Here is a 27,984-nt window from a genome sequence, read left to right as displayed (position 1 = left end):
GTAATTTAAAACCTGACTCATTTTCCTTGCCTAGGTATCTTGATGTGATTGTAATTTATTCCTTTGCCTTCAATGTAAGAATTCAGGCAGGTCACTAATAATAACAAGAAGGGGGAAAAACAGAATTTTTTCCTACCGTTCACAATTTAATCAAAAGAATTTACGATTAAGCTAATAATTCTATATAATTTGCATATATAAAATGTACACTGAAACACCTGAGAAACACAGAGCACTTTATAGACATAACTTTTATTAATGTGATATCCCTGAGAGGCAGATGTGCTGTAAACATTCTGCTTTACAGGAAGAGAAACAGAAGCAGTTAAACACACACAAGACATTTGGAACCATCTGTTTGCTAATACCTTTATGCCTTTTCCACAGTATTATACATAGATTTATACTAAAAATAATAATCCTATTTTCCTTGACATTGCACCTCACTTCCAAAGCCATCTCAGATCCTGAGGCCTTGCTTTAGACAGGGGTTTCTTGTATCTTCCTGCTTGCTTTGGTAGCATAATTGAGATACCATTTTTCCTTAGTTCTTTTTTCTTTTCTTTTTTTTTCTGAGACAGGGTTCTATAGCTTTGTGCCTATCCTAGAACTAACTCTTGTAGACCAGGCTGGCCTCAAACTCACAGAGATCCATCTGCCTCTGCCTCCTGAGTGCTGGGATAAAAGGCATGCGCCACCACCACCCAGCTCCTTAGTTGTTAATGTTAGTTCTTTGTTTAGAATTCCTTAATACCAGAACCCTAATTAATTACTCATCCTAATAAATTTTAGAACAGTCTTTTCTCCTCATTACTACCTCAGATCTTAATCTAGCCGTGGGTCTCTAATAAGAGTGAAAATGTGAAAGTTAGTTATTCCAGGTCTTGACCATCTTTTCTGACCTGCTCATCAAATATCTTCAATAGATGGTAATTTCTGATATTTATCTCTCAAATGAGCTAGTCTCCTAAAACTTGTTTTTCCCTGAGTCAAGCTGCCATCCTGTTGTCAGTAAGCTTAGCACAGTACATCTGAGGGTCTCCCCACCACTCCTTCTCCGCTGAGTTGATTCTCTACCTCCTGTACAGCTGTATCATACATTCATTAGGTTTTTCCTGCTTCTCCAGTGAACTTTATACCTTTTGTCCTGTGCTTCGATGTTTTCTCACTTTTTACCCACTTAGCACCAATTTTACTAGTTTTAAAACGTCTATCTCACTATAGTTTATCTAGTTACTTTTCTTCCTTTGAATGCTTACTGTTTCCTTTAAAAATACTTTCCAGATTTTTCTCAGAGCAAGCAAGCTATATTAAAACTTACATCTAGTATAGTAACACTACTTAGCTTCCTAAATTTCTTTGAAAACAGTTGCAGCCTGTCGTGATGTTGCATATCTTTAATCCTAGGTCTTTGAAGACTAAGGCAGTGAGATCTTTGTGAGTTCAAGGTCAGCCAATGCTACCTAGTGAAACCTGTCTTTAAAAAATAATAAATATTACCACTATATGTTTAGGCTTTCTGTCCATGTATTATCTGTTTTCCAGTATAAAGACAAGGGTAAGGACTGTTTACTTGTATTGTACAGGGATTATCATAAGTCTATGAATATGTAGGAATTAATTCAATACCACCTAATTTTGAAAACCCATAATTACTTTTGTGTTCAAGTAGATACTTTCATTTGTATAGCTGAGTGTGTACAGATTGGTAGTTCCACCATCTTCCCTGTCATTTAGGGTAAGTATATTTTACCTGTACATGGGGATATGGCAGTGGTTCTGCTCCTTGCAATTAGTACTGAGCACCCGTAGGCTGCTATATACATATATATTATATATTATATATATGTATATATATATAATACGTATGTGGAGTGTAGGAAAAATAGATGACTCCTATTGATAGCTTTAACTGCTTTTTGTGTGACTATATCTATATAGTTTGTTCTTTTGGCTTTTAGTCCACAAGGGACAGATGAAATTTAGATGCAGGTGAGGAGGAAAGGAGAGAAAAGGGAAAAATCAAAGAAGATTTTACACACACACACACACACACACACACACATAATTATTTTACCCTTTGTAGACTCTAGAAGAAACTAAGAAATTCAGTGTTTATAGAAGGCTTACATTTTTCTCCTAACTTACTGTCTCTCTGTCTCTGTGTTACTCAGGACTGAACCCAGGTCCCTGTGCATACTAAGTGCTCTACTACTGAGCTACATCCCCAACCCAGATTCTTGAGAAAAAAAGAAAAAGACTTTCCTTAAAGATAAATGAAGAGTATACACAGGTTTAAGTGAGCAAGATGGCCCAATTAATGAGTAGTCTCACAACTTCTTTGAAAAACTGCTGAGATGGGTTTTCCAATTGAAGTGCACTAAAAGACAGGGTGAGTGGAAGATATACATGAGATCCACAGGATATACCTCTCGAGGGGAGCAACACAGGCACCGAGAGGGAAGGCATTATTACCATCATCATTTCAGACCAAATCTACTTTTCATCTTAAAACCACTAGATTTGGGAAGCATAAGGAACAGACAATGGCAAAAATCCTGAGGAGTGCTTCCTAAGCCAGCTGGGCACAAACAGGAGAGGACTTACAAACAATACATTTGCTGAGGCCCTTCCTTGGGAACTTACTTAGACATGGACTGTGACAGCAGCTTTTCTCGTGTATGGATCTCTCGGTGTTTATTAAGGGCAGAGGTCTTACTGAAGCACTTGCCACAGTTGTGGCACCTGTAAGGTTTCTCTCCTGTGTGGGTCCTGCGATGTGTACGTAAGTCAGAACTCTTACTAAAACTCTTACAGCAGTCAGGACACACGTGGGGCCTCTCTCCTGTGTGTATCCTCCTATGTGCACTGAAATGAGAACTGTTGTTGAAGCTTTTCCCACACTCTTCACATTGGTAAGGCTTTTCTCCTGTGTGGGTTCTCTGGTGAATTATAAGGCTTGAACTCTGATTGAAGCGTTTTCCACATTCCCCGCACTGGTACGGCTTTTCTCCTGTGTGGATTCTTCGGTGGGTGATGAAATTGGAACTGTCACGGAAACCTTTCCCACAGTCCACGCATTGATAAGGTTTCTCTCCAGTGTGGATTCTCTGATGTCTGATGAGGCGTGCGCTTCGACTGAAGCTTTTCCCACAGTCAGCACATTTATATGGATTCTCTACCTGATGGGATACCTGATATGTGAGATGGGAGTTTGGGTCAAATCTTTTGCCATATCTGAGATATTTGTAGGATCTGTCTCCCAAGCCTGGTCTCTGATAAGTTGGAACTGTACTGATACTCTTCTCTGGGAATGCCAGTTTTCTTTTCTTCTCTCTCTGAGTCTTTTCCCACTGGCTTTCTGATGAACACTCATTTTTAATAGCTTTACTTTGATTCATGTGACAGGGAATTTTCCTTTCAGACCTTGCAAGTAATGTCCTATGCAGCTGTACTTCCTCAGAAATATCTCGTTTAAGATTCTGTTCATTATCAAATCCAGCCTCAAAACCTAATACAAGAACACAATTCGAAAAATCATTCATTTCCTTAATGCACCACAACAAAGCAAACCTGGGAGAAACAAGTATTATGTTAGATGATTACAAATAAGTGGTCAGTAAGTTCCACATTTTGAATTTATGAAAGGTGTGTGGTGGGAGCACATGGCTTAGCAGGTAAAGGCACTGGCTGCTCAACCTGATGAACTGAGTTCAATTCCTGGAACCCACATAGGGGAACGAGAACCAACTCCATGAATTGTCCTCTGATCTCCAAACATGTACCATGGTGTATATGCCCCATAAATAAAGAAAAGTAAACACATGGAGGTACTAGAGACGGTTCTGAAGTCAAGGTCATGCACTCCTTTTGTAGAGGACCTGAGTTTAGTTCCCAGCACCAGTACCAGGTGGGGTCACAATCACCTGTAACTCCAGCTCTAAGGGGAGCTGATGCCTCTGGTCTCCTTGGACACTGTACTCAGTCAGATGTGCATAGCAACACATGGACAGACATAATTTTTTTTAAGTATTTTAAAATATTTTTAAATTTGGGTATGGTAGTATACACCTTTAACTAGTACTTGGGGAGGACGAGACAGACAGATCTCTATGAGTTTAAAGCCACCCTGGCCTACAAAGCAAGTTTCAGGCCATCCAGGGCTACATAATGAGACCTTGTCTCAAATAATAATAATAAAGTAGTAAGGCTCCTGTCCAAAAATTACTATATTAGGATTATTAAAATTCCAGTGTTTTTCTTCCCTATGTAGGACCTATCGCATGCCTTTCATCTACATAATCTACACTGGAGCTGTTTGGTCTTTCTGAATACCTAGTACCTGTAAAGAAACTCAGAACAGCAAGAAGTCACTGGTTTTAAAGAGGGCAATTTCTGTGCTTACAGACAAACAATATCCACACTGTCATTCTGCCACCTCTCGGTCATATTGTGCCATTGATTAAAGGGCTTAGAAGGAAATACTCAGGAACACTTCCTGGGAAATTTCTATAACCAGAAATAGTTTTGATGAGTCCCCTCCCCCTCACATTCCAATCTCTGTTAGAAAAGGCAAAGCAAAAAAACAACAGGGAAGAAAAAACATGTAGCAGTGTTCAAAGAACAAAGGCTCTCAACAGAGAAAAGCTTCACTAGAAATTCTCTCCAAAACCTAAATGTTGCAAAAACATTGTAATTGAGCCCAGCTGGGAAACTTTTTAACATCCTAAGAAGAAAATGCTAGCCTTTAAGCCTAGGCTATGAGAATTTGCACTCATTCACATTTTTGTGTTAACTCTGGATTCTGAATTCCCTGGAATACTGAGTGTAAGTCTGTATGTATTCCCTAGAAGCTTTTACTTGGAAGCTGGTTCATAAAGTAAGACATTTGCTAGATTGACTGCGATCTTAGAGTCTTTAAAATGTGTATTGTGCACCTCCAAGAGGGTTATTTAGTATTTTCCAAACTCAGAAGTCAACTATTTTTTTTGTAAAATATTGATGTTCAATGCAACATCAGAATGCTGATCTACAAGTCTTACGAAGTGAAACTATTATTTATTGAATATCTACTATGTGCCTAGCACTGTGGTGGGGGCTTCATCTAGTACCTCAGTTACATCAACCTTGGTTTCATTTTCAATATGAACGACTAACGCAGAGCTTGGGGCATGTTCAAGCAAGTACTCTATCATTAAACTACACGCCCAGCCCAAGGTCTTTATGCATATGCAAATTTAGGGGGTAAGTAACTTGCACTAAATCACTTGGCTAATACTGGAGATTGTCATACATACGACTAAATATGTATGACTCCAAAATTAGAACTCTTGTTCCTACAAGGAAGGAAACCATATTAGAATAATTTTTTTTCTTATACAGCAGCTAAGATTTCAGTTAGTTTCCACAGAAACCTGCAGATAAAAATTTCTCTGAAGGGGTTGGAGACAGACACGTCTCAGTGGTGCTCTTACAGAGAACCTGGGTTTGTTGCCTACACTGGGCAGATCACAATTGCCTGTAACTCCAGTTCCAATAGATACAACACACTCCTCTGGCCTTGAAGGGCACTGCACACATGCTACATGTGCATCCACTCAGGTCCACATACATACACATAAGATAAAATGTATCTGAGCCAGGAAGTGGCGCACGCCTTTAATCCCAGTACCTGGGAGGCAGAGGCAGGTGGATCTCTGTGAGTTCGGGGCCAGCCTGGTCTACAAGAGCTAGTTCCAGGACAGGCTCAAAGCTACAGCAAAGCCCTGTCTCAAAAAACCAAAATAAATAAATAAATAGATAGATAAATAAATAAATAAATAAATGTATCTGAAGAAAAGGCTTGTCAGGCTTCTACATAGCCCACCCAGACATGCTGAAACTAGAAGAAAAACTTAAGTATGATTTGTAAAAATAAATTTCATTCTGCAGAATATGTGACATGCTACTTGGGAAATGTCCCCATTCCGATTAGCTGCTGTGCAAACTGGAAGCCTAGCAGCACGTGAAAGTGATAGCAAATCTACAAAATTTGCAAGCAGGTGATGCTGTCGTGTGCTGAAGGAAGCCACATTAATAATTTGCAGCTTTTCACTGAGCTGTTTTACTAGATAAGAAACATGGGGAAGAGGGGGCTGGAGAGATGGCCCAGTGGTTAAGAGCACTGACTGCTCTTCCAGAGGACCTGGGTTCAATTCCCAGCACCCACATGGCAGCTCACAACTGTCTGAAGATCCAGTTGCAGGGGATCTGACACCTTCACACCAATGCACATAAAATAAAGTTAAATAAACCATAAAAGAAAGAAAGAAAGAAACATGGGGAAGAAAGATAAGAGCTCAGGAAAGCTGGGTATAGAGCTCAGCTCTCCATCCCATGGTTTTTCTCCTAAATTCTAGTCTCCCTTTTGCTATTTACACCATCAGAACTGAAAGAATCTTAGCCAGGCATGGAGGCACACACCTGTAATACCACCACTTAGGAAGTAGAGACAAGAGGATCAGGAGTTTAAGGGCATCCTCGGCTCTGCAGTGAGCTCAAGGCCAATCTCGGCTACGTGAACCGTCTCAAAAAGTAAAAGTAAAGAACCTTACCACTGGGGCTCTGGAATAAGACTGGGGCACGGGTTGTAACAGCCCCTGGGGGTATCTCGGTATCATCTTCATCATCTGAATCTTCCTCCTCTGTGTCCTCAGCTTGCTTCTCAGCTTCAGCCTTACTGGTTCCCTGGAGGTAGCAAGAAGCTGTTTCTTTTTCCTGGTCATCACTAGGTGGGGCAGTAACTCGGGCACTCACCAAAGCATCCATTTCTTCAAAGAAGGGACAGGTTTCTGGTGCTTGGCCATTCTTGACTTTCTGATAGCTGGTTTTTAGGCTTTTAAACTTGGTCCGACATTGCTCTGGGGTCCTAAGGAAGCCATAGTCCCATAATCTCTCAGCAACTGCGTCATATAACTGGCTGTTGCGGTGACAGTTCTGGAGGGCTTTGTAGAACTGAGTCTCACTAAGGATTGCAAGGTAAGTTTTGGTTTCTTCATAGCCCCAGTGCACACCTGCACCAGAAGAGAGTTTTCAGCATCACTTAACCCAGAGCTTAGAGCCTTAGCTCTTCAGTCTCACTGCCTGCTCCAAGGAAAACCACTTATGCTGGAGACATGAGCTCAGAGTGTACTAACCATGCATGAGGTCTGGGGTTCAGTTTATAAGCAAAGGAGAGAGGGAGGGAGACCACCTAAGCTCAGGTTCCTAGATTTAAAAGGTTCATGTTTCCCAAACATTAACATGTTTCTATATCCTTGAGCAATTTCAGAGAACTTTATTAGGAACATTTAGCCATTTAAAGTCTTCAGTGAGACTGAAGATCTGAGGCTCTAAAGCTCAGGGTTAAGTGATACTGAAATCTCTCCTCTGGTGCAGCTGTGCACTGGGGCTTTGAAGAAACCAAGCCTTTTCCAGATGACTAAGGCAACACTCATTATGCACTGTGATGGTTAATCTTCATCTACTGGGCATGTCTTGGGGGTGTCTCCAGAAAGGGTTAGCTAAGGAAACACCTATCTTGAATACGGGTGACACCATCCTGTGGGCTGGGGTCCAATGCTGAATTAAAAGGTAGAAAAGAGAAAAGCCAACTGAGTACCAGCGTGCACCACTCTTTTGTTTCCTGACTACAGATACAGCAGCACTAGCTACTTCCTGCCCCACTGCCACACTGGGAGCAGCTCTCCTCACCACGTCCTCCCCAGCATGATGGACATACTCAAGCTGAGCCAAAACAGATCCTTCCTTCCTTAAGCTGCCATTGTCTGGTATCTTGTCAGTAACAAGAACAATTAGTATAGACTAAAGTGTGCACAGAGTGCATTTCTCTTCCCATTTACTAATCTTCCTGAAATTTTAATCCCAACTAGAAAAATCAATCTTCAGGAAAAGACCCACAATTGCTGTCAATCACAATGCATCATCCCTAACTTCTCTGATAAATTTTCTCCATAACTATTTTCTTCCTACAGAATGATTTAATATTTGATAGTCAAAGTATAAAGTCCAATGTAAAGCTTCATGGCTTCAGAATCAATATTCAAAGTGGTTTGGTTAATTTTGGCATTTTTTTAATTAACAAGTTTTTCAAATAAAATTTTAAATAATAATAATAATAATAAAGAATGACTTAAAACTCCAAGGAGCTGCCTCTTTCAGAATCATACTGCTACCAAATTCCTATCGTGGTCTATCTTCATCTGTTACTATCTCCATCAAGCAACCCCAGCAAGAGCCAATACCTGAAGGGTCTTACAGTCTGTACTCTATCTTTGGGTGGAGTACTGCAGAGGGCAGAGCGAGGCAAGAAGCAAGAGCATCTGCTACACTGCAGGTCTCAGTGCCTCAGGCAAGAACAGTCTCCTGTCTGAGGCTCCACACAGTCCTCTCCCATCTGAGAACACCTCCTTCCATTCTTTTCTACTTACTGGGAGGAAAGGAGAAGAGAAAAGATCCAAAGTATGGGGGAAAAGTGGAGAGGCATGAAAAGATGAGAAGAATAAAGATTATGAAAAGCTTTTGCTTCAATCATGTTTTAGCCACATTTTTTTTTAAAAAAAAAATCACTGTTTAAAAAGTAATAAAAATGGGGCTGGAGAGATGGCTCAGCAGTTAAGAGCGCTGGCTGTTCTTTCAGAGGACCTGAGTTCAATTCCCAGCAACCACATGGTGGCTCACAACCAACTGTGATAAGATCTGGTGCCCTCCTCTGGCCTGCAGGCAGAACACTGTAAACATAACAAATAAATAAACAAACCTTTTTTTAAAAAGTAATAAAAACAACAAAGTATCATTTTGTTTCTAGTGAATCTGCTTTATAAACAGGAAAAGTATTTTAATAAAAAAATTAACCCCTTTGAAGACAGTTGGATTGTTTGGGTATATTTCTTTGAAAAAATCTAAGTCTGAAGTTTGAGATGTAGCTCAATGGTGTAGTGTTTGCCTAGTATGTGTTTAAGGCCCCAGGTTCAATTTCAGGCACTTAAAAAAAAATCTATCCTTTACTATTATCTCATTATTTGCTCACAGAAGAGAAGTACCTCTGCTCCCTATTAAAGTGGCCAAGCTGGCAGGTAACAATGCCTGGCTCCACATCCGGCTTCACTGTTCCTTAAACCTAATCGCAAAAGCCCTAGAATAGCTTCTTACCACTCTGGCTTCGGAAAAGGACAGATGCAGGTGGGTTGTCACGGTCCTGGGGGACTGCCTCCAGGTCATCACTGTCAGACCCTTCAGCCACAGCCTCTTCTCCATCCTCAGGCTTCCAGGCCCTCTGTGCCGGCTCCTCAGTCTCAGTCTCCGTGCCTGCCTGGCCAGAATGGGAAGCGGCCTCTTCCAGGCCACTAACGGGCAGTGCAATAACCTGGGCACTCATCAGAGCTTCCATCTCTTCAAAGAAAGGGCAGGTATCAGGTGGGTGACCACTCATGACCTTCCTGTAACTCTTCCGAAGACCTTTGAACTTGGTCCGGCACTGTTCCAGGGTTCGGAGGAAGCCATACTCACGCAGCTTCTCAGCTACAGCCCCATACACTTGGCTGTTCCTATGACAGTTTTGGAGAGCTTCATAAAATTCAGTCTGACTGAGAATTGCAAGGAGTGTTCTAGTCTCTCTGTAGCCCCAGTGCACACCCACCACCTTCTCATCATCAAAACCCCAGTGATCCTGTTCCACCCAGCTACTTCTCTCTCTCTGGGACAGTAATGGATCAGTATATACTTGTTTGTCTCCTGTGCTGTTGCCTTTTGGGACATCTTTCTCCTTGGAGCTGAGCTCTGGGATCCATGGCTCTCCTTGACTCAACCCGGAGACCACATCGGGTTTAGGAACTGATCCTGTTTGCAGGGAAGAAACCAAAGTGTCATAGTTTGGACTGATCATAAAAACAACAATAAACTTTCAAATCAGCCCTGCCTTTTTCATTGAAGGAATTCTATCTTTGTTTGAAAGGGGTCTCGTATAGCTCATGAACTTCTGCTCTTTCTGCCACTGCCTAAATGCTGGGTTACAAGTGTGCACACCATGCTGAGTTTTATGGAGCACTGGGGTCAAATAAGGTCTTGTGCACATTGCACGCTACCAACTGAGCCACATTCGCGGCCTCTAAAAATTATAAAGGAGATGCTTTCAGAAAGTTCAATGAGTTGAAGAAACCTCAGAGGATGAAAAAGAATTTGATTTCTGTTCTAGAGCAGAACAAGAAGAGAAGAAAATATTCTACTGTGTGTTTAGAGCAGGTATTTCCATTCCAAGCTGCTCCCTGGCCTCCACACTGCTTGTGTACAAGTGGTAGCATATCTCTGTTAGTCACTCCTGGCTCCTAATTTGTTCACGTGAGTCCTAAGAATTAAATTCAGTGATTTCAAGAGGCTGGGGGTGAGGGTGGATCTGTCTTCAACTTGACTCTGCTTCACACTTAGTCACAAATTCTAAGTGTTTCCCTCAGCACATCCTCCCCTCCAAGTGCAAACCCTTAATCCTCCCACAGAAGGCCACAGCGGTCACTGTCCTGCTGAACCTTAACTTTGGTGTCTAGCAAGTTCATCCATTCTTGTTCTCTTCAGAGTGTGGTACTTTTATTCACCTGTGCCTCCCTTCCTCCTGTCCACACTCACCCAGCATTTGGGAAGCGCCTTGCCAATGCCCCCAGGAGGTGTTCCCTACAGCCCCACCTCAAGGCTACACTGCCAATCCCTTACAGAACAACTAAGCAAGTCCTTAACACTGTTTTCAGACAGTTAAGTGCATATTCATAATTCACTGTTAGGTTCTTATCGTGCCAGCTCGTTGATAACAAGTGCTTTAACAAAACTTTCATTGTGTGATGATACATGTGGGGTACACGTGCTATAGTTGCTGGAGGTTAAGGACTTTATGGAGTTGCTTCTACCCAGGTCACCAGACTTGTGCAGCAAGGACTATTATCAGCTGAGTCAGCTCACTGGTCAACAGGTACCTTTTCTTACTGCACTGCATGTACCCTGCAGCACATGGTAGGTGTTTAAACTAAAACCCGATTATTTTGCAGGTCCATATGTTGAGGCTGAGGTATCTGCGATAGATGGCTAAAGACCATTATCACACTAACCAAGAATGCTATTACTGTCATCTTGGATGGTAAGATCAGAATTCAAAACAACTTCAACAAGTTTTAAATAATAAACATAAAATGTAGTTCAAAAGAGCACAAAGAAGAAAAACAAGTTCTAAAACATCAAGTAGAAGTGACTGGGTACAAAGGCACTAGAGTCCAGGAACCCCTAGTTACATATGTGGGCTGTACTAGAAGAAGACATTGCAAATTTTGAAGTAACAGTAATACTGTTTTTACATAACAGACCTCCCAGGAGTAATGCAGATGTAATTTCATTCTCTACAATTAAGGTATTCAGAGAATGTCCATGTAGAGAGTAAGAACTTAGGTCTAGAGAAGGGAGACAATTAGAGGAAGAGAAGCAACTATAAGAAAGGTGTCTTGAGTACAGGAAAGAATATGTCTAGAAAATAAGCATCTATCACCACGGCATAAGATTATTCTAATTACAATAGAAACTAGGCAGCTGTTCTCTGGAAGAAATCTGAGAATACTCACTGTACTAAAGGGTTGAATTACCTGAATTCAGAAGGCCCCAACAACCACAGAGTCGACAGTTTCCACTATTTCAGAACCCCTTTCCCACTCCCTGCTTCCCAGCGTAGAATGGCTCTGTCTTCCCACAAGTCACTCCTCACCGCTCCTTTGGCAAGCTCTGAGAGTCTCCAGGTTCATCTGCTTCTGTGGTCCAGGGACTGGGCCTCTTGCCCGCTCTCTCTTGGATACACCCCTGGGCTGGGGTTCCACTGACCCCTGAAGAACACCTAAGAACTCCTGTGATGATTTCAGGGGTGTCCTCTTCTCCGAGGAGACTGTGGCCTGAAAACAATCCCCATTCCCGGGGAGATTATTTAATATCCCCAAAGAGACCATGCTTCTGAGGCAAGAACAGAATGTTAGGTAGGGGTGGGGCGATTAAGACAAAGAAGTGTTTATTCCATTATCATTACTTTACAGTGGCTTGAACTCCAGAAAGATCAAAATAAAAACCCAATTACCAGCTGGGGGAAACAAACAGAAAGAAAGAAAGAGAGAGAGGGGGGAGAGAGAGAGAGAGAGAGAGAGAGAGAGAGAGAGAGAGAGAGAGGGAGAAAGGAAGAAAGAAAGAAAGAAAGAAAGGAAGGAAGAAAGGAAGAAAGAAAGAAGAAAGAACCTTTACATTTCTTCTTTATTAAGAAATTAAACTGAGCAGTGGTGGCGCACTCCTTAAAAATCCCAGCACTTGGGAGGCAGAGTCAGGCGGATCTCTATAGTTCGAGGCCAGTCTGGGCTACATGAGCTAGTTCCAGGACAAGCTCCAGAGCTACAGAGAAACCCTGTCTCGAAAAACCAAAAAAAAAGAAAGAAAGAAAGAAAGAAAGAAAGAAAGAGAGAGAGAGAGAGAGAGAGAGAGAGAGAGAGAGAGAGAGAGAAAGAAAAAAGAAAAACAAAAGAGAAAGGAAAAAGGAAAAGAAAAAGAAATTAAGAAATCGAACTGAGCTGGGCGGTGGTGACGTACACCTTTATTCCCAGCACTCAGGAGGCAGAAACAGGCAGATCTCTGTGAGTTCAAGGCCAGCCTGGTATGCAGCGCGAGTTCCAGGACAGCCAGGGCTATTACACAAAGAAATCCTGTCTAAAAATACAAAAGACAACAACAAAAATTGAAGTGAGAGATGCACTGTAATCGAGTGGGCAGAGGTATACCCAGCTGGCATCTCCAGACAAGCCCTCCTGAAGAAGTGACCCTTCCCGACGAGAGTAGAAAAATCACCAAACTTCTTTACGCCCGCCTGATCTTTTACCTGGCCCTCCCAGTCACAGACTTTGAATTCCCCCTCCTTCTCACCGAATGCCCAGGTCGCCCAGACTCTAAGCCTTCCACCAGCGTCACGGCCTCCTCTCCGTTCTCCGGACATTGCTTTTGTACCCAGTTCTGGATTTCCCCAGGCAGCACCGTCAGGAACTGCTCCAGCACCAACAGTTCCACAATCTGCTCCTTGGTGCGCACCTCTGGCCTCAGCCACCTACAGCAAAGTTCCCAAAGTTGGCAGAAGGCCTCGCGGGGCCCAGCCACCTCCTGGTAATGGAATCTCCTGAAGCGCTGTCGTAAGCATTCAGAGTTAGTGCCGTTTCCTCGCAGAGTGGGTTTGGCCATCCTTCGTCGCAGAGAGCAGTTTCCTCTTCGCGTCTGGGTTCCAGACTTAGTTCACGATCTCCCCATGTCCCCGCAGAAACAGCTGCAGCCGAGTCTCTCTGTAGAAAGGAGTTTCTATTCTATCAGAGGAATATCTCCACATGTTTAAAGTCTTCCCAGAGTCGGCCTGACTTTCCGTATGCTCCAAGTGGTCTTCGGAGGTAGTGCCATTTCAGGACAGCAAATCAAGAGCCAGGCGAAAATGATCTTTCAAAAGCTGCAGTTCTGGGTGCCGACTAGGGCATTCCTCGGAAGTGGCAGAGAACAGAAAAGTCCGTCTACTTTACTCTAACCTCACCTAAGTCTGATCGCGTATAGCGGACTTGACTTAGATCAAAGATGTAGAGTCAACTCGAACCGCACGGGACTCCAGGCGGACGACGGCTGACAACAAAAACCTCTGTCCAGCGTGGGGCGGTTCATCTTCCCCGAACCTCTGCGGTCCTCCCAGAAGCCCCAGGCGTCCGCCCCGCCCCCTTGGACGCCAAACTACGAATTTTCAGCCCGAACCAAAGTCAAGTGCGGAACGTTGGGTCTCTCGTTTACTCCTCCCTGCCGATATAAGAACTCAGCAAGAGTACGGGAGCGGCTGATGGGCAAGCTCACGCATTGGGGAAGCTGACTTGGGCTTCTACACTCAAGTGGCCTTGGGGAAGGGTCACAGGAGTTGGTGAAGCGAGGCGGCCCGAGAGGAGGCAGTAGTGGGTCTCCCGAGAACGAAGCCGGGGCTGTCCAGTGCTGCGAGCCCGTGGGCTCCGAGCGCTGCCCCACAGAGGCGGCTGTCAGGTTCCGGCCTCTTTGTTTTCCGCCCTCCGGCCGGGTCAGTCAGTCAATCAAAATGCCACAGACCCTGCCGAGGCGTCCCGAGCACTCCCTCCGGCTCAGCCCTGGCCGCCTCACTCAAACTGCCGGTCAGCTCACTAGCATCCCTCTCACTGGGCCGGCCTCAACCACTCCGGTAGGGCTAAGACCAGCCGTGCCCGCCAGCAGCCCCAGTGCGACTCTCAAGCCGGAAGTCCGAGTGAACCACTCCGGGCTCCCCAGACGCATGCGCGACGGCATCTCCGGCGCCTCCACAGCGCTCCGTGGCGGGAGCGAGCGGGTGGGCGCCCCCGAGCCGCGCGCACTTCCGGGACGCGGCGCGCAGCCCGGTGACTGCTCGGCGGGCGCGCGGTGGTCTGCGGTGTGTCTGGGCGAGCGAGCGGCTCTGCTGGGTGTGAGTGGGCGCCCGCAGAGGCGCTGAGAGAGAAGGCGGTAAATCTCGGAACTCCGAGGCCGCCCCAGAAATGATTCACGAACTGCTCTTGGCGCTGAGTGGGTACCCAGGGTCCATTTTCACCTGGAACAAGCGGAGTGGCCTGCAGGTACCGAGAGTGGGGGAAGAGGCTGGGACGCTGCAGCGCAGCGGGTACTGCGGAGGGGCGGTACCCCGGGGACGCCAGATGACTGTGCCCGCCAATCTTGAGAAACCGGAGCCATCCCGACACAGCTCCGTCTTTGGCGGGGAAGCCGGCCCTGCGGTCCCTGACTCCTGGCTAGGAAACTACTACGAGTGGCTAGAACTGTCCTTTTTACTGCATGTAAACGTACTGTTAAACCGAATCCCTGAATGTGTATCTGGAATTAGATGATGGTTTATTATTAAAAAGGGAGTAGGGTGCCCCCGTATATTCAAGCTTACATTGTTTCAAACAGTTTTGAGAATAGTGGAAACACACACAGAGCTCGAGGCACTGTAAACACGCGGTGCGTTATGTTGGGTGAAAAAATGAATTTGTAAGCGTATGGCGTTTCCCTCCTTCCGAAGTTTCCGTACCAGGTGAAGAACTTGAAAGAGCTTTTTCCTGTATTCAGAAAAGTGTAAGAGGAATGTGTTGATTAGTTCGCTCTGTCTCCCTCCCTCCCTCCCTTCTTTCCTTCCTTCCTTTCTTCCTTCCTTCCTGCCAGCTTGACACAAGCTAGAGTTATCTGAGAAGAGGGAAACTGCCTTTAGAAAATGCCCGTCGTGTTGGCCTGTGGGCAAGCCTGTGCTGCATTTTCTTTATCCGTGACTGCTGTAGACGCCCAGTGCGCTGGGGGCTGTGGGAGTCCCTCAGCAGGTGGTCTCGGGGCGGTTGAGAAGCCCGCTGTGCTTGCCAGGTGGAGCGAGTCAGCAAACAGCATTCTTCCATGCTCTCTGCTTCAGTTTCTGCTCCGATTTCCCTTCCTAAAGGACTGTAAGCTGAACTATAAACACGTTCTTTTGTCACAGCAATAGACACCTAACTAGGACCGGGAGACTGAATATAGTGCAGTGCGCATTGTCTCATGGCAGCGTATAGTCTAGCTAATCTTGAACAGAGGTCTGTCTGGCTCCACTCTCAGAACTTCCATTACTGATGCTTGGTGCTCTGAATAACCGAGTAACTTAAGTATTGCTTGTCCCAGCTTGTGAATACATAGATCTGAAGCTTAGATAGCTATATGCTGACTAGTTGTGTCAGTTCTAGAAATTAAGATGTATACAGTGTTCTGTTTGCATGTGTGCCTGCGCACCAGAAGAGGGCACCAGATCTCATTCCTGATGGTTGTGAGTCACCATGTGGTTGCTGGGAATTGAACTCAGGACCTCTGGAAGAACAGCCAGTGTGCTCTTAACCTCTGAGCCATCTCTTCAGCCCTGTTTTTCTGTTTTGTTTTGTTTTGTTTTGTTTTTTTGAGTCAGGGTTTCTCTGTAGCTTTGGAGTCTGCCCTGGAACTAGCTCTTGTAGATCAGGCTGGCCTCGAACTCCCGAAGATTAGCCTGCCTCTGCCTCCTGTGCTGGAGTTAAAGGTGTGCGCCACCGCCACCCAGCAAGGAATTCTTCTTTTAACCAGTGTATGTGTGCATGATATGCAAGGGTGGGCATACATGTCACAAAGTGTATGTAGAGGTCAACTTTGTGGAGTCAGTTCTTTCCCTCTACTTTTATGTGGGCTCCAGATTGATTTAGGTCTTCAGGTTTGTTTAGCAGACACCTGACCTTCTGAGCCCTCTCACTGGCCCTAAACCTAGACCTTTTCTAAAACTTTCAACAAGAAGTATTCAGAGATATCATTTGAAAACTGTGTAGAAATGTCTTGTTAGTAATAAAAAACAAATATCTGTATTGAGCACTTTCTATGTGATTAACACATGTGCTTTATATGATCTAATTATCACTTTACTAAGACATTGAGAGGTACCATAGCTTGCCTAAGCTTTCAAGCAAGACATAATTTGAGAATACAAGCCAAGGGAGTCTCCGTCTCTCTCTCCCCGCACCCATGTGTAGGTAGGTCAGGGGACAACTTGGAAGAATATCCTACTATGTGAGTCCTGGAACTCAAACTCAGGTTGTCAGGTGGCAAGCGTCGTTACACATTGAGCCATCTTTCCAGCCCTTAGCGTGTGAATTCCTTTCTGTCTGTTACCTATTTGAAGAATAAACAGTCACATCTGGATAAGGAACTAGTGGTTTAACTATTTTGTTACCAGAATTACCAACCCGGTGACAGGGAGCATTAAAGCTAAGTAAAACCATGATAACTTAGGAAAGGAAATGGAAGAAAGAATGTGAAGCATTTTAAGCCCCACAGAACCTGGCTGATGACTGCTGGCGCCAGCTTTTCTTTATGACTGTCCCTCTTCTTGCAGGTTTCCCAGGACTTCCCATTTCTTCACCCCAGTGAAACTAGTGTCCTGAATCGACTCTGCCGGCTTGGCACAGACTACATTAGATTCACAGAGTTCATTGAACAGTACACAGGCCATGTGCAGCAACAGGTGGGATGCTGTTCTCTGGATATGTGCTTCTACAGGGCAAGGGTGTGAATTCACTCAAACTAGGAATTAGGAATTTGTGGAATACATGTGAATTTATCAATCAGTGGAAATGCTCAAGAGAAGGCAAGATTTCTCATTGCTTTATTCCTGGGTAAGAACAACAAAAATTCTGTCCTATTGATGTGTTGTACACAGATTTTATCTTACATGACATGAGAATTCCCACTTCTCCAGTTCTAAAGGAAGTCCTAATAGTGCTTTAAAAAAAAAAAAAAGTGAAATAACAGCCACACCAAGACCCTTTCTTTTCATTTTGTGATAGATGAAGACTCATTTCAGTTTTTTATAATACCATAATATCAGAACAAAATGGACTGGTTGTGAACCGTCTGCTCATGTCCATGCTATGAACATTTATCTTCAGGAACATCAGGATTCTTCAGCTAGCATCTTCTGGCTGGCTACACTGTGCTTCTAATCCCCAACCCCAAGCTTCTTTAGCACATCTGATGCTGAATTCTGTACTCTTGCCTACCACTCTCAAACCTGGTTACCCAGATCTCTACCTAGCAAGAGGGGCTGAGCTAACTTTAACCATTGATTCCTCATATAAAACTATATGAGAAGTTTTATATGAAACTGACTAAATTGCCTAGACCCCTCCCTCCAAAGAATAAGTGATAAAGACTACCGAGAGTCACTTGCAGACAAGCCCAGCTGCCTGGAGAGCAGCAGGGACCAGCCACACAACTTGAAGGGTTCCTGAAAGACAAGTCGTATTGTATATAACGCTTCAGTGAGAGTCTCACAACCCCCATATTGGCTTTCAGACTCACAAGTTACTGGGCTTTTTGTTTTTGTATTGTTTGTTTTTTAAGATTTACTTTTAGTCAGCAGTGGTGGGAAATGCCTTAAATACTAGCACTTGGAAGGCAGAGGCAGGTGGATCTCTGTGAGAGTTGGAGGCCCACCTGGTCCAGAGTGAGTTCCAGGATAGCCAGAGGTACACACAGAAACCCTGTCTCAAAAGACAAGACAAAAAAAACCCTATTCCATGTGTATGAGTTCTGTTTGCTGCACATATGTGTACCATGTGCATGCCTTAAGCCTACCCATGCCGGGAGGTATTAATACCCCAGGAATACGACTTAAACGTAGTTATGAGCTACTGTGGGAGGAATCATCTTAAGACAAGAAGTCAGTAACTCAGAATAACTTCAGGAAGTCCCTGAAGCCGTATTCACTAGGCCCCTTCCTCTGAAGCAGCCAGAAAGAAACAAGAAACAGCTGAGCTGCCTAGAAGAGGTTCAGATCAACCGAGCTACGTGGACAGGACAGTCCAACCTGTTAAGCTGCCTAAAGGCTGCAGAGTGTGCTCCAGGTTCTCAGCTTTTTGTCACCCATGGTAGTGTGGGGTTTGGTGATACAGCTATCTTTGACATTTCTGCTCCTATAAGTAATATCTCACTCATTTCTGTCAATAACCCCAGGAAACTGATTGGTTAACCAAGTCAGACTTCGGTAGTATCTGTACTTTGTTCTGTCATAGGCTCCCTGTCCTGGGTGAGTAGGGGTGTGTGTGTGTGTGTGTGTGTGTGTGTGTGTGTGTGTGTGTGTGTTGCATCTCCTCAGGAAAAGTCTTGTCACACAGCAGATGCTGGGAACCAAACCCTACAGTAAAATCCTTCTCAATACCATGGAGCCAGTCATGTTGGTGTTTCTTTACTGCACCCCTTCGCATATATTTATCTTCAGTTATTTTCCATTTCCTCATGCTAAAACACTGCTTTGATACAGGATTATTTAAGTAAATACTACTAATTAAAGAGTGTCTTCCTCAGGTTCAGGGTCTGAGCTGAAAAGTTGACTTCTCCTTGTTTATTGGCAGGATCACCATCCATCCCAGCAGGGCCAAGGTGGGCTCCATGGAATCTACCTGAGGGCCTTCTGCACAGGGCTGGATTCAGTTTTGCAGCCTTATCGCCAAGCCCTGCTTGACCTGGAACAAGAGGTGAGAAGGAGGTAATATAGAAAACAGTATCTTCAGGGGATTGTAGAGAAGAGCATATTCCTGCTCTGAAGTGGCCTTCAGAGGTCAGGTAGTTAAGAGTGAACAATTTCTGTGTGACTGAAGGGTACAGTATTCAAAGTGGCTTATTATCTAAAAATCTATAATCTATTAGTTCTTCAGAGCTCAAAATGAACATTGAGCTCATTGTCACATTGTCTTCTAATTTATATAGAGCAAATTAATTCAAGTTATTTTATGTGGAATTCTGATAACTGTGCTTTTATTACAGTTCCTGGCTGACCCACATCTCTCCATATCACATGTCAATTACTCTTTAGATCAGGTATGCATCGGAATGCTAAAATGCTTTGGAGTCTGTTGCTCTCCCAATTTGTGGAACTGTATTAAATGTTTTTTTCCTGAAGGTATCAGAGCCAAAAAATATATTTTACATGTTTGATTGCTAGATGAGAACTGCTTTAAGAGTGTGGTGTAGGGCTGGAGAGATGGCTCAGAGGTTAAGAGCACTGACTGCTCTTCCAGAGGTCCTGAGTTCAAATCCCAGAACCACATTGTGGCTCACATCCATAATGAGATCTGGTGCCCTCTTCTGGCCTGCAGGCATACATGGAAGCTGAATACTGTGTTTATAATAAATCTTTAAAAAATAAAAGAGTGTGGTGTATGTGGCATCTACCGGTCATCTCTGCTCAGGAGGAAAGGGCTAACCTGGTGTACAAATTTTCTTCAGTGAGCTCTGGGCCAGCTAAAAGAAAAACCCAAACAACAAAAAGTTTCACATTTAATTACTTCTTAATGTAATGTGAATATTCTCCCACTGACATGAATATTGGCAGTGGCACCAGACTCAAAAGTAGAAAATTTCTTCTGTCCTCCATTCTCCTATCTGTAGCCAGTCCTGATGTCAGATTGCCTTAGGGTACTGGATCTTGATACTGCCGTATTATCTCGGAAACAGAAGTGTTTCTTGAGTTGATATTTTTTTTAATCATGTATATGATTCATACCCTTAAATTTCTCTACTTTGCAGTTCCAGCTCCTTTTCCCCTCTGTGATGGTTGTAGTGGAACAAATTAAAAGCCAAAAGGTAAGAACTTTTCTTCTGTGATAAGCTCCAAAGGAAAACTAATAATGCTGTTTTACAGTCTTTCTTTAGAAGACACTTGCTCTTAATATTTTTTTATTTATTTCGTCAGCATTATCCCTTTGCTTATCATATGGAATGTCAGAAATCCAAGAACTTAAGACATTATTCTTTCTTTAAACACCTTGTGATTAATAAAGCAGAATATCCAGGTAGTGGTGGCACATGCCTGTAATCCCAGCGCTTGGTAGTCCAGCCTAATCTACATAGTGAGTTCCAGGGCTACACAGAGAAACCCTGTCTCAAAAAGCCAACAACAGAAAAGCAGAGTATGTGGATCTACCTAAGAATGTTGCTGAGATTAGAGAAAATACTCTGGTTCTGTGGAGGTGAGAGCTGGCTGCACTAACGGTTTGGAACCACTGGCTTTGGATTAGGACAGGAAATTTACTTCTTACAAAAGAAAGAAGGTGGTTTCCCTAGTGTAAACAGAGATGGCACTTTTGTTTCCTGGCTACCCAGACTTAAATTATCACACAGAAACTATTATTAATTACAACACTGTTTGGCCGATGGCTCACGTGTATTTCTTGCTAGTTCTTACATCTTAGATTAACCCATTTCTATTATTTTATATTTTACCACTAGGCTTGTGGTTTACCAGTAAGGTTCTGATATCTTTCTCCTTTGGCACCTACATTGCGCTTCCTTGACTCTGTGTTCTCTCTCTATATCTCTGTTCAGATTTCCCACCTGGTTTTCCTCTGCTGAGCCACTGGCCAAAACAGCTTTATTCATCAATCAATAAAAGCAACACATATACAGAAGGACATCTCACATCATTTCCCCTTTTCTGTCTAATTAAAAAGGAAGGCTTTAGCCGGGCGGTGGTGGCGCAGGCCTTTAATCCCAGCACTTGGGAGGCAGAGGCAGGCGGATCTCTGCGAGTTTGAGGCCAGCCTGGTCTACAAGAGCTAGTTCCAGGACAGGCTCTAAAACTACAGTGAAACCCTGTCTCGAAAAACAAAAAAAAAAAAAAAAAAAGGAAGGCTTTAACTTTAACATAGTAAAATTACATACACAAAACAGTTATTAAGCAAGGATTATAGTTAGGATATTTAGTCTATTTACATATGGCAAATTAAGGAAAATATCATCTTTGTGAGTCTAAAGTTTTATATCTAATTTATCTTTTATCATAACTAACGAAAACTATTATAACTATCTAGTCTTCTATTCCATCAACGACCCCTGAAGGATATAATATTACCTAAGTAAGCAAGAAGTATATTGTAAACAACTTCCAAAACTCTAGAATTGGCAGTCTCACTGCCTGGACAGTCACACAAAGTTTTTCTGTAACATTGTGGCATTCATCTTCAATAATAACTAGCAGACTTTTCCATGAAGCAGGAAATTTGAAAGACTGTTTGCTTATATTGGCAGTTTGTCAGTCACTTTCTTCTGTATCCTGCAGAATGTCTGGCAGTTTCCTCTGTGAAGCAGGCATCCTGAAGGACCATCACATCTTTTGGAAAGTTTAGCAGTTTTCTTTGGGCCCTGCATGTTTCATACATACAGCATATCATCAAGCAGTCCAGGCAAGAGCAGTTTCTTGTCCAAATGAGTAGCCTTGTCACACTGAAGGAAAATTCTATAATGAGTTTCTTTTATGTCCATCAATTGTTGCTGCCAGAAACAGACATGTCTCACTGTCAAGAAAAGTCTAAGTTCTTAAAATCCTTTAAATGCCATATTCTGAAGGTCTTTGAAGTGTTGAAGATTATCTAACTGAAGTATATCTCTGTATATCTAGAAAACCTAACTAAGGTAATTAAAAGTTTGATTATTATAGATGACTGTATATTAATCTATATTTCTTAACTATACATTACATTTTTAAATGAGCTGCACAAGCAATACCTTAAACAAGAGCAGAAATACATATACACAGTGTAACAAAATTGACCTTAAATTTATATCAGTAGATCAAGATCCATACCAATGCAGAGTATTCATCTCTCTGAGAGTTAAGAACTACTAGGCAAAATCCAGCTTATTGTATTCATTCAGGAAATTGTCACAAGTTTCATCACATATTGAACAGTTAAAGACTCCCCCATGTCAGAAGATTGTCTTTTCTGGGAGGAATTAGCACCTATGAAGAAAAAAATGCTTTAGAGATTTTATGCAGTAAGAATTATTTTCTTTTGTTTACCCATTATTGGACTAAGTAGACAAATGAATTAAGCATGCTCAGCTCAGTTGTCCGTGGGTTTTGGCCATTGTATCTGTGCCTTAGGTTATTATTTGGTGAGCACAGCTGGCCAGCTGGCTTACCATGTAGTTGTAGTACTTTTTCAGTGAGTGCAGAGATTTAAAGCTCTGCTACATTGATTCTCTGCTGCCAAAGTGAGTAGGAAAGTTCTTCAGAGCTGACCGTCCTCGTTAAAGCACATAATTTTGATTTGTGCCATCTACTGTGTTAAGGATTTTACATATGTGATTACATATGCTCAGGGTCACAGACAGCAAGGTAAATAGCAAAGTTTGTGTAACTCAAAGACCCTGCTCTTCTGGAGGGAGACTTCTACATGAATGGAGTTAATAGTGAGGGTACAGAACATCATCAGTTTACTTTCAGCTTCTGTTGACTACAGGAAGAATGGCGGACAAATAGACGGCCTTAGATAAGGGAACTTTCCTTTCCAGCCAGGTAGTGATGGAGGAACTAGCTCCACAGTTAAAAACTAAGGTGGTCAAGAGCATGGGCTGAGGGGGAGGATAGGGACAGATTACAAATAGGCTCACCTAAGGGATTGGGGTTTTTGTTTTTGTTTATTGAGACAGGGTTTCTCTGTGTAGTTCTAGCCATCCTGGAACGCACTCTGTAGACCATACTGGTGTCGAACTCAAATCCACCTGCCTCTGCCTCCTGAATGCTGGGATTAAAGGCATGTGCCACCACCGCCCAATTTGGGGAATGTTTTAAAATGGAATACTATAAAACTGTTATAGTTATGATTATATAATATTGTAAAATTACTAAAAAATGATTAAATAGTACACTTAAGCTACACATAAATTTAGAGCATACAAACCAGGTGGTGGTTGCGCACACCTTTAATCCCAGCACTCAAGAGGCAGAGACAGGTGGATCTCTGTGAGCTCAAGGCCATCCTGGTCTGCTGAGTGAGTTCCAGGGCAGGTTTCAAAGCTACAGAGAAATCCTGTCTCAAAAAAGAGGGGAGGGGGTTGAAAAACTCCATCAGATTACTTGTAGGTAATTTATAGTGCATTTTCTTGGTTATTGATTGATGTGGGAGGGCCCAGCTCACTGCAGGTAGTACAAACCTTGGCAAGTGGCCCTGGATGATAAAGCCGGCCAACCAAGCCATGGAGGTGGGCAGTAAGCAACATTCCTCCATGGTCTTTGCTTCAATTCCTGCCTTAAGTTTCTGCCCATACTTGGCATCATGATGGCTTATAAACTATAAGCTGAAATAAACCCTTTCCCCAACAAATTGATTTTAATCATGGTGTTTTATCATAGCTTCAGAAACCTAACTAAGGGCTTGGAGAGATGGTTCAGAAGTTAAGAGCACTGGCTGCTCTTCCAGAGGTCCTGAGTTCATTTCCCAGCAACCACATGGTGGCTCACAGCCATCTGTAATGAGATCTGATGCCTTCTTCTGGCCTGCAGGCATAAATGCAGTCAGAACATTGTATATATAATAAATAAATCTTTACAAAAATAACAAAATAAGAAACCTGACTAAGACAACCAGTAACACTGATGATGGGGAGGGGAGGGGAGTCTGTCTTTGTGTAACTATATAGAAATCTTGTGAGAGACCGTATCAGCCTTCTCTACTGGACTGTGCTTTCTTGGTTGGTATAGAGTGAGTTTATGTAACCTAGAGTGACAAGGCTCTATTTTCCACAGATTCATGGCTGTCAAATCCTGGAAACAGTTTACAAGCATAGCTGTGGGGGTTTGCCTCCAGTTAAAAGTGCATTGGAAAAGTAAGTCATGGCTTCCATCAGTATTGGGGAGTCAAGTGATTTGACTTGTTTTATTTTCAGCTCATTTCTGGTTTTCCTGTGGGAAATCTTTAACTAGGATAGAAAAACCCCAGGGTTGGGGAGACAAGTAAATAAGTAAACTCCTTGCCATGCAAGTATGAAGACTTCAGTGGATCCCTAGCACCCACTTAAAAAGCCAGGTGTGGTGACTTGTGCCTGTAGTTCCAGCACTGGGAAAGAAGGAACGGGATCCCTGGGGACTTGCTGGCTGCCAGGCTATCTGAATTGCCAAGCTTCAAGTACAGTGAAAGATGTTTCAAAAAATAAGGTATAGAATTACTGAGGAAGATTCCCAGCATCAACCTTTGGCTTCCACATGCACATATACACACGTACCCCATATATACACACATTTATATATACACACACCCCATATATACACACACACATATATATGTATATATATATACACACACATATATATATACGTATATATATATACATACCCCATATATATACATATACCCTGTATATGCACACATGCCATACACACACACCCTATATACACACATGTACATGCACACATACCTCATATGTAGACACAGAAAAGCCCTAGGAGTCACCAGATGTAGTGGTATATGCCTATAATCCCAGTACTTGGAAGGTAGAAGCAGGAGGATTAGGAGCTCAAGATCATTCTCAGGTATGTGTAAAGTTTAAAGAGGCCTAGGTTGAAAGCTAAGAAGGTAAAAGAGAGAAGGGGAAGGAAGGGGAGAGGAAAGAAGGGGGAGGGGCAGGTAAAGTGGTGGTATGGGGAAGAAGAGTAGCCAGTATTTTTCACATCAAAATCCTTAGAATTTTTACACTTTATATCCTGTACTGTCACACACTTAGAAATTTTATTATAACAAAAGTACTTATTTAGTCTCTGCATTTATATACATGTGTGTGCAGGTACATGTGCCCTAAGAGGCCATTGGAGAATATCTAGTGTCCGGCTCTCACTGTCCAATTTATTCCCTTAAAACAGGTTTTCTCACTGAGCCTTACTAGCCAATGGACTCACAGAATCTGCCTATCTCTGTACCCCAATGTTGGGGTATAGTCATGCACAGCTTATACATAGGTGTAGGGAATTAAAACTCTCAAGTCCTGTGCTTGCCTAGTAAGTGCTCTTACCCACTGAGTATCTCCCCAGCCCAGTAGGAAAATTATGTAAAAGAAGAAAATTATTCATAAGCATACTCACTGCTATATTGTCTATCAGGGAATTAGAAAAATTTTCAGGAGTATAAGGAAACCTAGGGCTGTTAGATAGCTCTTCTGATAAAGGTGTTGACTGCCAAGCCTGACAATCTGTCACTGGAACTCATATGATAGAGGAAGGGAGCCACTGCAAATTGTGATCTGACCTCCTCATAGGTACAAGGTAAAGGCATGCCAGCACACATGTACACACACACATACAAATACATAAATGTAATTAAAATTTTTTAAGCTAAATATTCACTCAGAAGACTATAAAGTTATTAAAATTATAAATGCCAAAATAATATATAAAATATCTTATAATGATGAAAATGATGTAAGATTGTATTTGTCTTATGATTATCACTGTCTAAAAATATAAAAAGAGGGGTTCGGGATATGTAATTTAGTAGTAGAATGCCTGTCTATCATGGGCCCTGGATTCCATTGTCATCCTTTCAAGAAAAGGGTAGAGTCTGATCAAAGACTGCCCATATATTATTTCATTTTCCTCATGGTTAAAAAAGCAAGTATAGCTTTTTTTATGGTGGTTTGAAAGAAAATGACCCTTAAAGGGAGTGGCACTATTAGGAGGTGTGGCCTTGTTAGAATAGGTGTGGTCTTGTTGGAGGAAGTGTATCACTGTGGAGGTGGGCTTTGAGGTCTTATATATGCTCAAGCCATGCCTAGAGTCTCAGTTCACTTCCAGTTGCTTGCAAAATGAAGGACTCTCAACTACTTCTCCAGCATCATTTCTTCCTGCATACTGCCATAATTCACCATAATAATGAACTGAACCTCTGAACTGTAAGCCACCCAATTAAATGTTTTGCTTTATAAAAGTCAGCATGACTGGATGATGGTGGCACACGCCTTTAATCCCAGCACTCAGGAGGCAGAGGCGGGCGGGTCTCTGAGTTCAAGGACAGACTATTCTACAGAGTTCCAGGACAGGCTCAAAAATAAAAAAGAGTTGCCATGGTCATGGTGTCTCTTTATAGCAATAGACAAGCATTCTTTACAAAATTGTGGTAGATGGACTCTGAGGCCTTTCACACCCCCTTCCCTTTCTTCTTTATGTAGGCACCAGCTTGACTTCTACATCTTCAGTGGGTTGTATAGGTGTTGTCTTCAGCAATGGAGACTTGCTGTCAGTTTGTAGTGAGCAACCTATAGTCTTGGTAACAACCTGGGTTGTTTGGGGATTCCCATGGGACCCTTTTGGCAAATGACACAATTAGATGTAACCCAGTCCTAGTACTGAAAGCTTTATTTGGTGACAAGAGATTCTTTCCCCCCAATATATAACAGTTTTATTTAGATCTCCTTCATATGTGTGTGTATGTATGTATATATGTGTGTGTATTTACACACACATATATTCTACTGTATTCTTATGTGTGTATATGTTATATATGTATACACACACACACACACACACATATATATATATATATAAAAATATTCTAATGTATTCTACCTAATACAGTAGAAGCTTCTTTATGGGGGGTGTTCTTCATATATTTTGGATGTTAGCTCTCTATCAGATGTATAGTTGGTAAAAATTTTTTCCCATTCCGTAGTCTACTACTTTGTCCAAATAATGCTATCCTTTGCCATGTGGAAACTGTTAAGTTTCTTACTGATCTTAGTGCCTGTGCTAACAGTGTTCCTGTGCTAATGAGTTTAAGGTTGTTCCCCACTTTACTGTCACATTCAGATACAGGTTTTCTTTTGAGTCTGTGATCCACTTGGACTTGAGTTTTGTACAGGGTAAAGTATGGGAATTTGGATCCTATTACAATATGAAGCCATCCAGTTTGACCAGCAGTATTTGTTGAAGGTGCTGTCTTGTTGTTTTTGTTTTTTGTTTTTGTTTTTGTTTTTAAGTCAAAAGCCAGGTGTCCAACGGTACAGGGATTTATGTCTGGGTCTTTAAGTCATACCATTGATCATTGTGTCTGTCTTTGTGCCAATACGAGACTGTTTTTATTACTATATCTCTGTAGTACAATTTAAAATTGGGATAGTGATAGCTCTATTCAGGATTGTTTTAGCTATCCTGGGTTTTTGTTTATTTGCTTGTTTTTGCATATGAAATCGAACGTTATTCTTTCAAGGTCTGTGAAGAACTGTGCTGGAATTTTGATAGGAATTGTACTGAATATGATTGCTTTTGGTAGGAAAGCCAGTTTTACTATATTAATATTACTTCAATGGGCATGGGATATCTTTCCAACTTCTGATATTTTCTTCAATTTCTTTCTTCAATGTTTTAAAGTTTTTATCATATAAATCTTTCACTTGCTTGGTTAGAATTACCGAAGATATTTTATATTATTTGAGGCTATTGTGAAGGGTGTTGTTTCCCTGGTTTCATTCTCAGTCCATTTGTCATTTGTATATAGGAGGGTAACTGTTGTGAGTTAATTTTGATCCAGCTACTTTGCTTTAAGTGTTTATCAGCTCTAAGAGTTTCCCTGTAAAATTTTTAGGGTT

The 27,984-nt window shown here is 42.5% G+C and overlaps 3 protein-coding genes across 5 annotated transcripts in view; 2 read left to right on the top strand and 1 right to left on the bottom strand.

Annotated features, from left to right (window-relative positions):
- Window positions 1–8,552, top strand: part of Adal (adenosine deaminase like) — a 31,401-nt gene extending 22,849 nt beyond the window's left edge. The window contains exon 12 of the mRNA XM_038330794.1: window positions 7,674–8,552. The gene's annotated coding sequence lies outside the window, so the exon portion shown is untranslated. The remainder of the gene's footprint in view (window positions 1–7,673) is intronic.
- Window positions 234–14,326, bottom strand: Zscan29 (zinc finger and SCAN domain containing 29). 2 transcript variants are annotated; one of them, XM_038330787.1, is made up of 5 exons: window positions 12,964–14,326; window positions 11,774–11,954; window positions 9,190–9,876; window positions 6,594–7,052; window positions 234–3,511 (listed from the first exon to the last, which is right to left on the bottom strand). In XM_038330787.1, the coding sequence occupies exons 1-5, from the start codon at window positions 13,270–13,272 to the stop codon at window positions 2,643–2,645; spliced, it is 2,505 nt and encodes an 834-aa protein (XP_038186715.1). In that variant the 5' UTR covers window positions 13,273–14,326; the 3' UTR covers window positions 234–2,642. The 2 variants fall into 2 exon arrangements, with proteins under 2 accessions (XP_038186715.1, XP_038186716.1); XM_038330788.1 differs by lacking the exon at window positions 11,774–11,954 and having other exon boundaries at window positions 12,964–13,165.
- Window positions 14,327–14,410: 84 nt separating this feature from the next.
- Tubgcp4 (tubulin gamma complex associated protein 4) overlaps window positions 14,411–27,984 on the top strand; it is a 37,418-nt gene continuing 23,844 nt past the window's right edge. For both annotated transcript variants that reach the window (XM_038332013.1, XM_038332012.1), the window contains exons 1-6: window positions 14,411–14,675; window positions 16,967–17,095; window positions 18,984–19,106; window positions 19,396–19,449; window positions 20,158–20,214; window positions 24,158–24,237. In XM_038332013.1, the coding sequence (XP_038187941.1) occupies window positions 14,598–14,675; window positions 16,967–17,095; window positions 18,984–19,106; window positions 19,396–19,449; window positions 20,158–20,214; window positions 24,158–24,237 (521 nt within the window). In that variant the 5' untranslated portion in view covers window positions 14,411–14,597. The remainder of the gene's footprint in view (window positions 14,676–16,966; window positions 17,096–18,983; window positions 19,107–19,395; window positions 19,450–20,157; window positions 20,215–24,157; window positions 24,238–27,984) is intronic.

Source organism: Arvicola amphibius, chromosome 5 (genome assembly GCF_903992535.2).
Source record: "Arvicola amphibius chromosome 5, mArvAmp1.2, whole genome shotgun sequence".
Taxonomy (NCBI): Eukaryota; Metazoa; Chordata; class Mammalia; order Rodentia; family Cricetidae; genus Arvicola; species Arvicola amphibius.
This window is presented reverse-complemented; position numbering and strand designations above follow the sequence as displayed.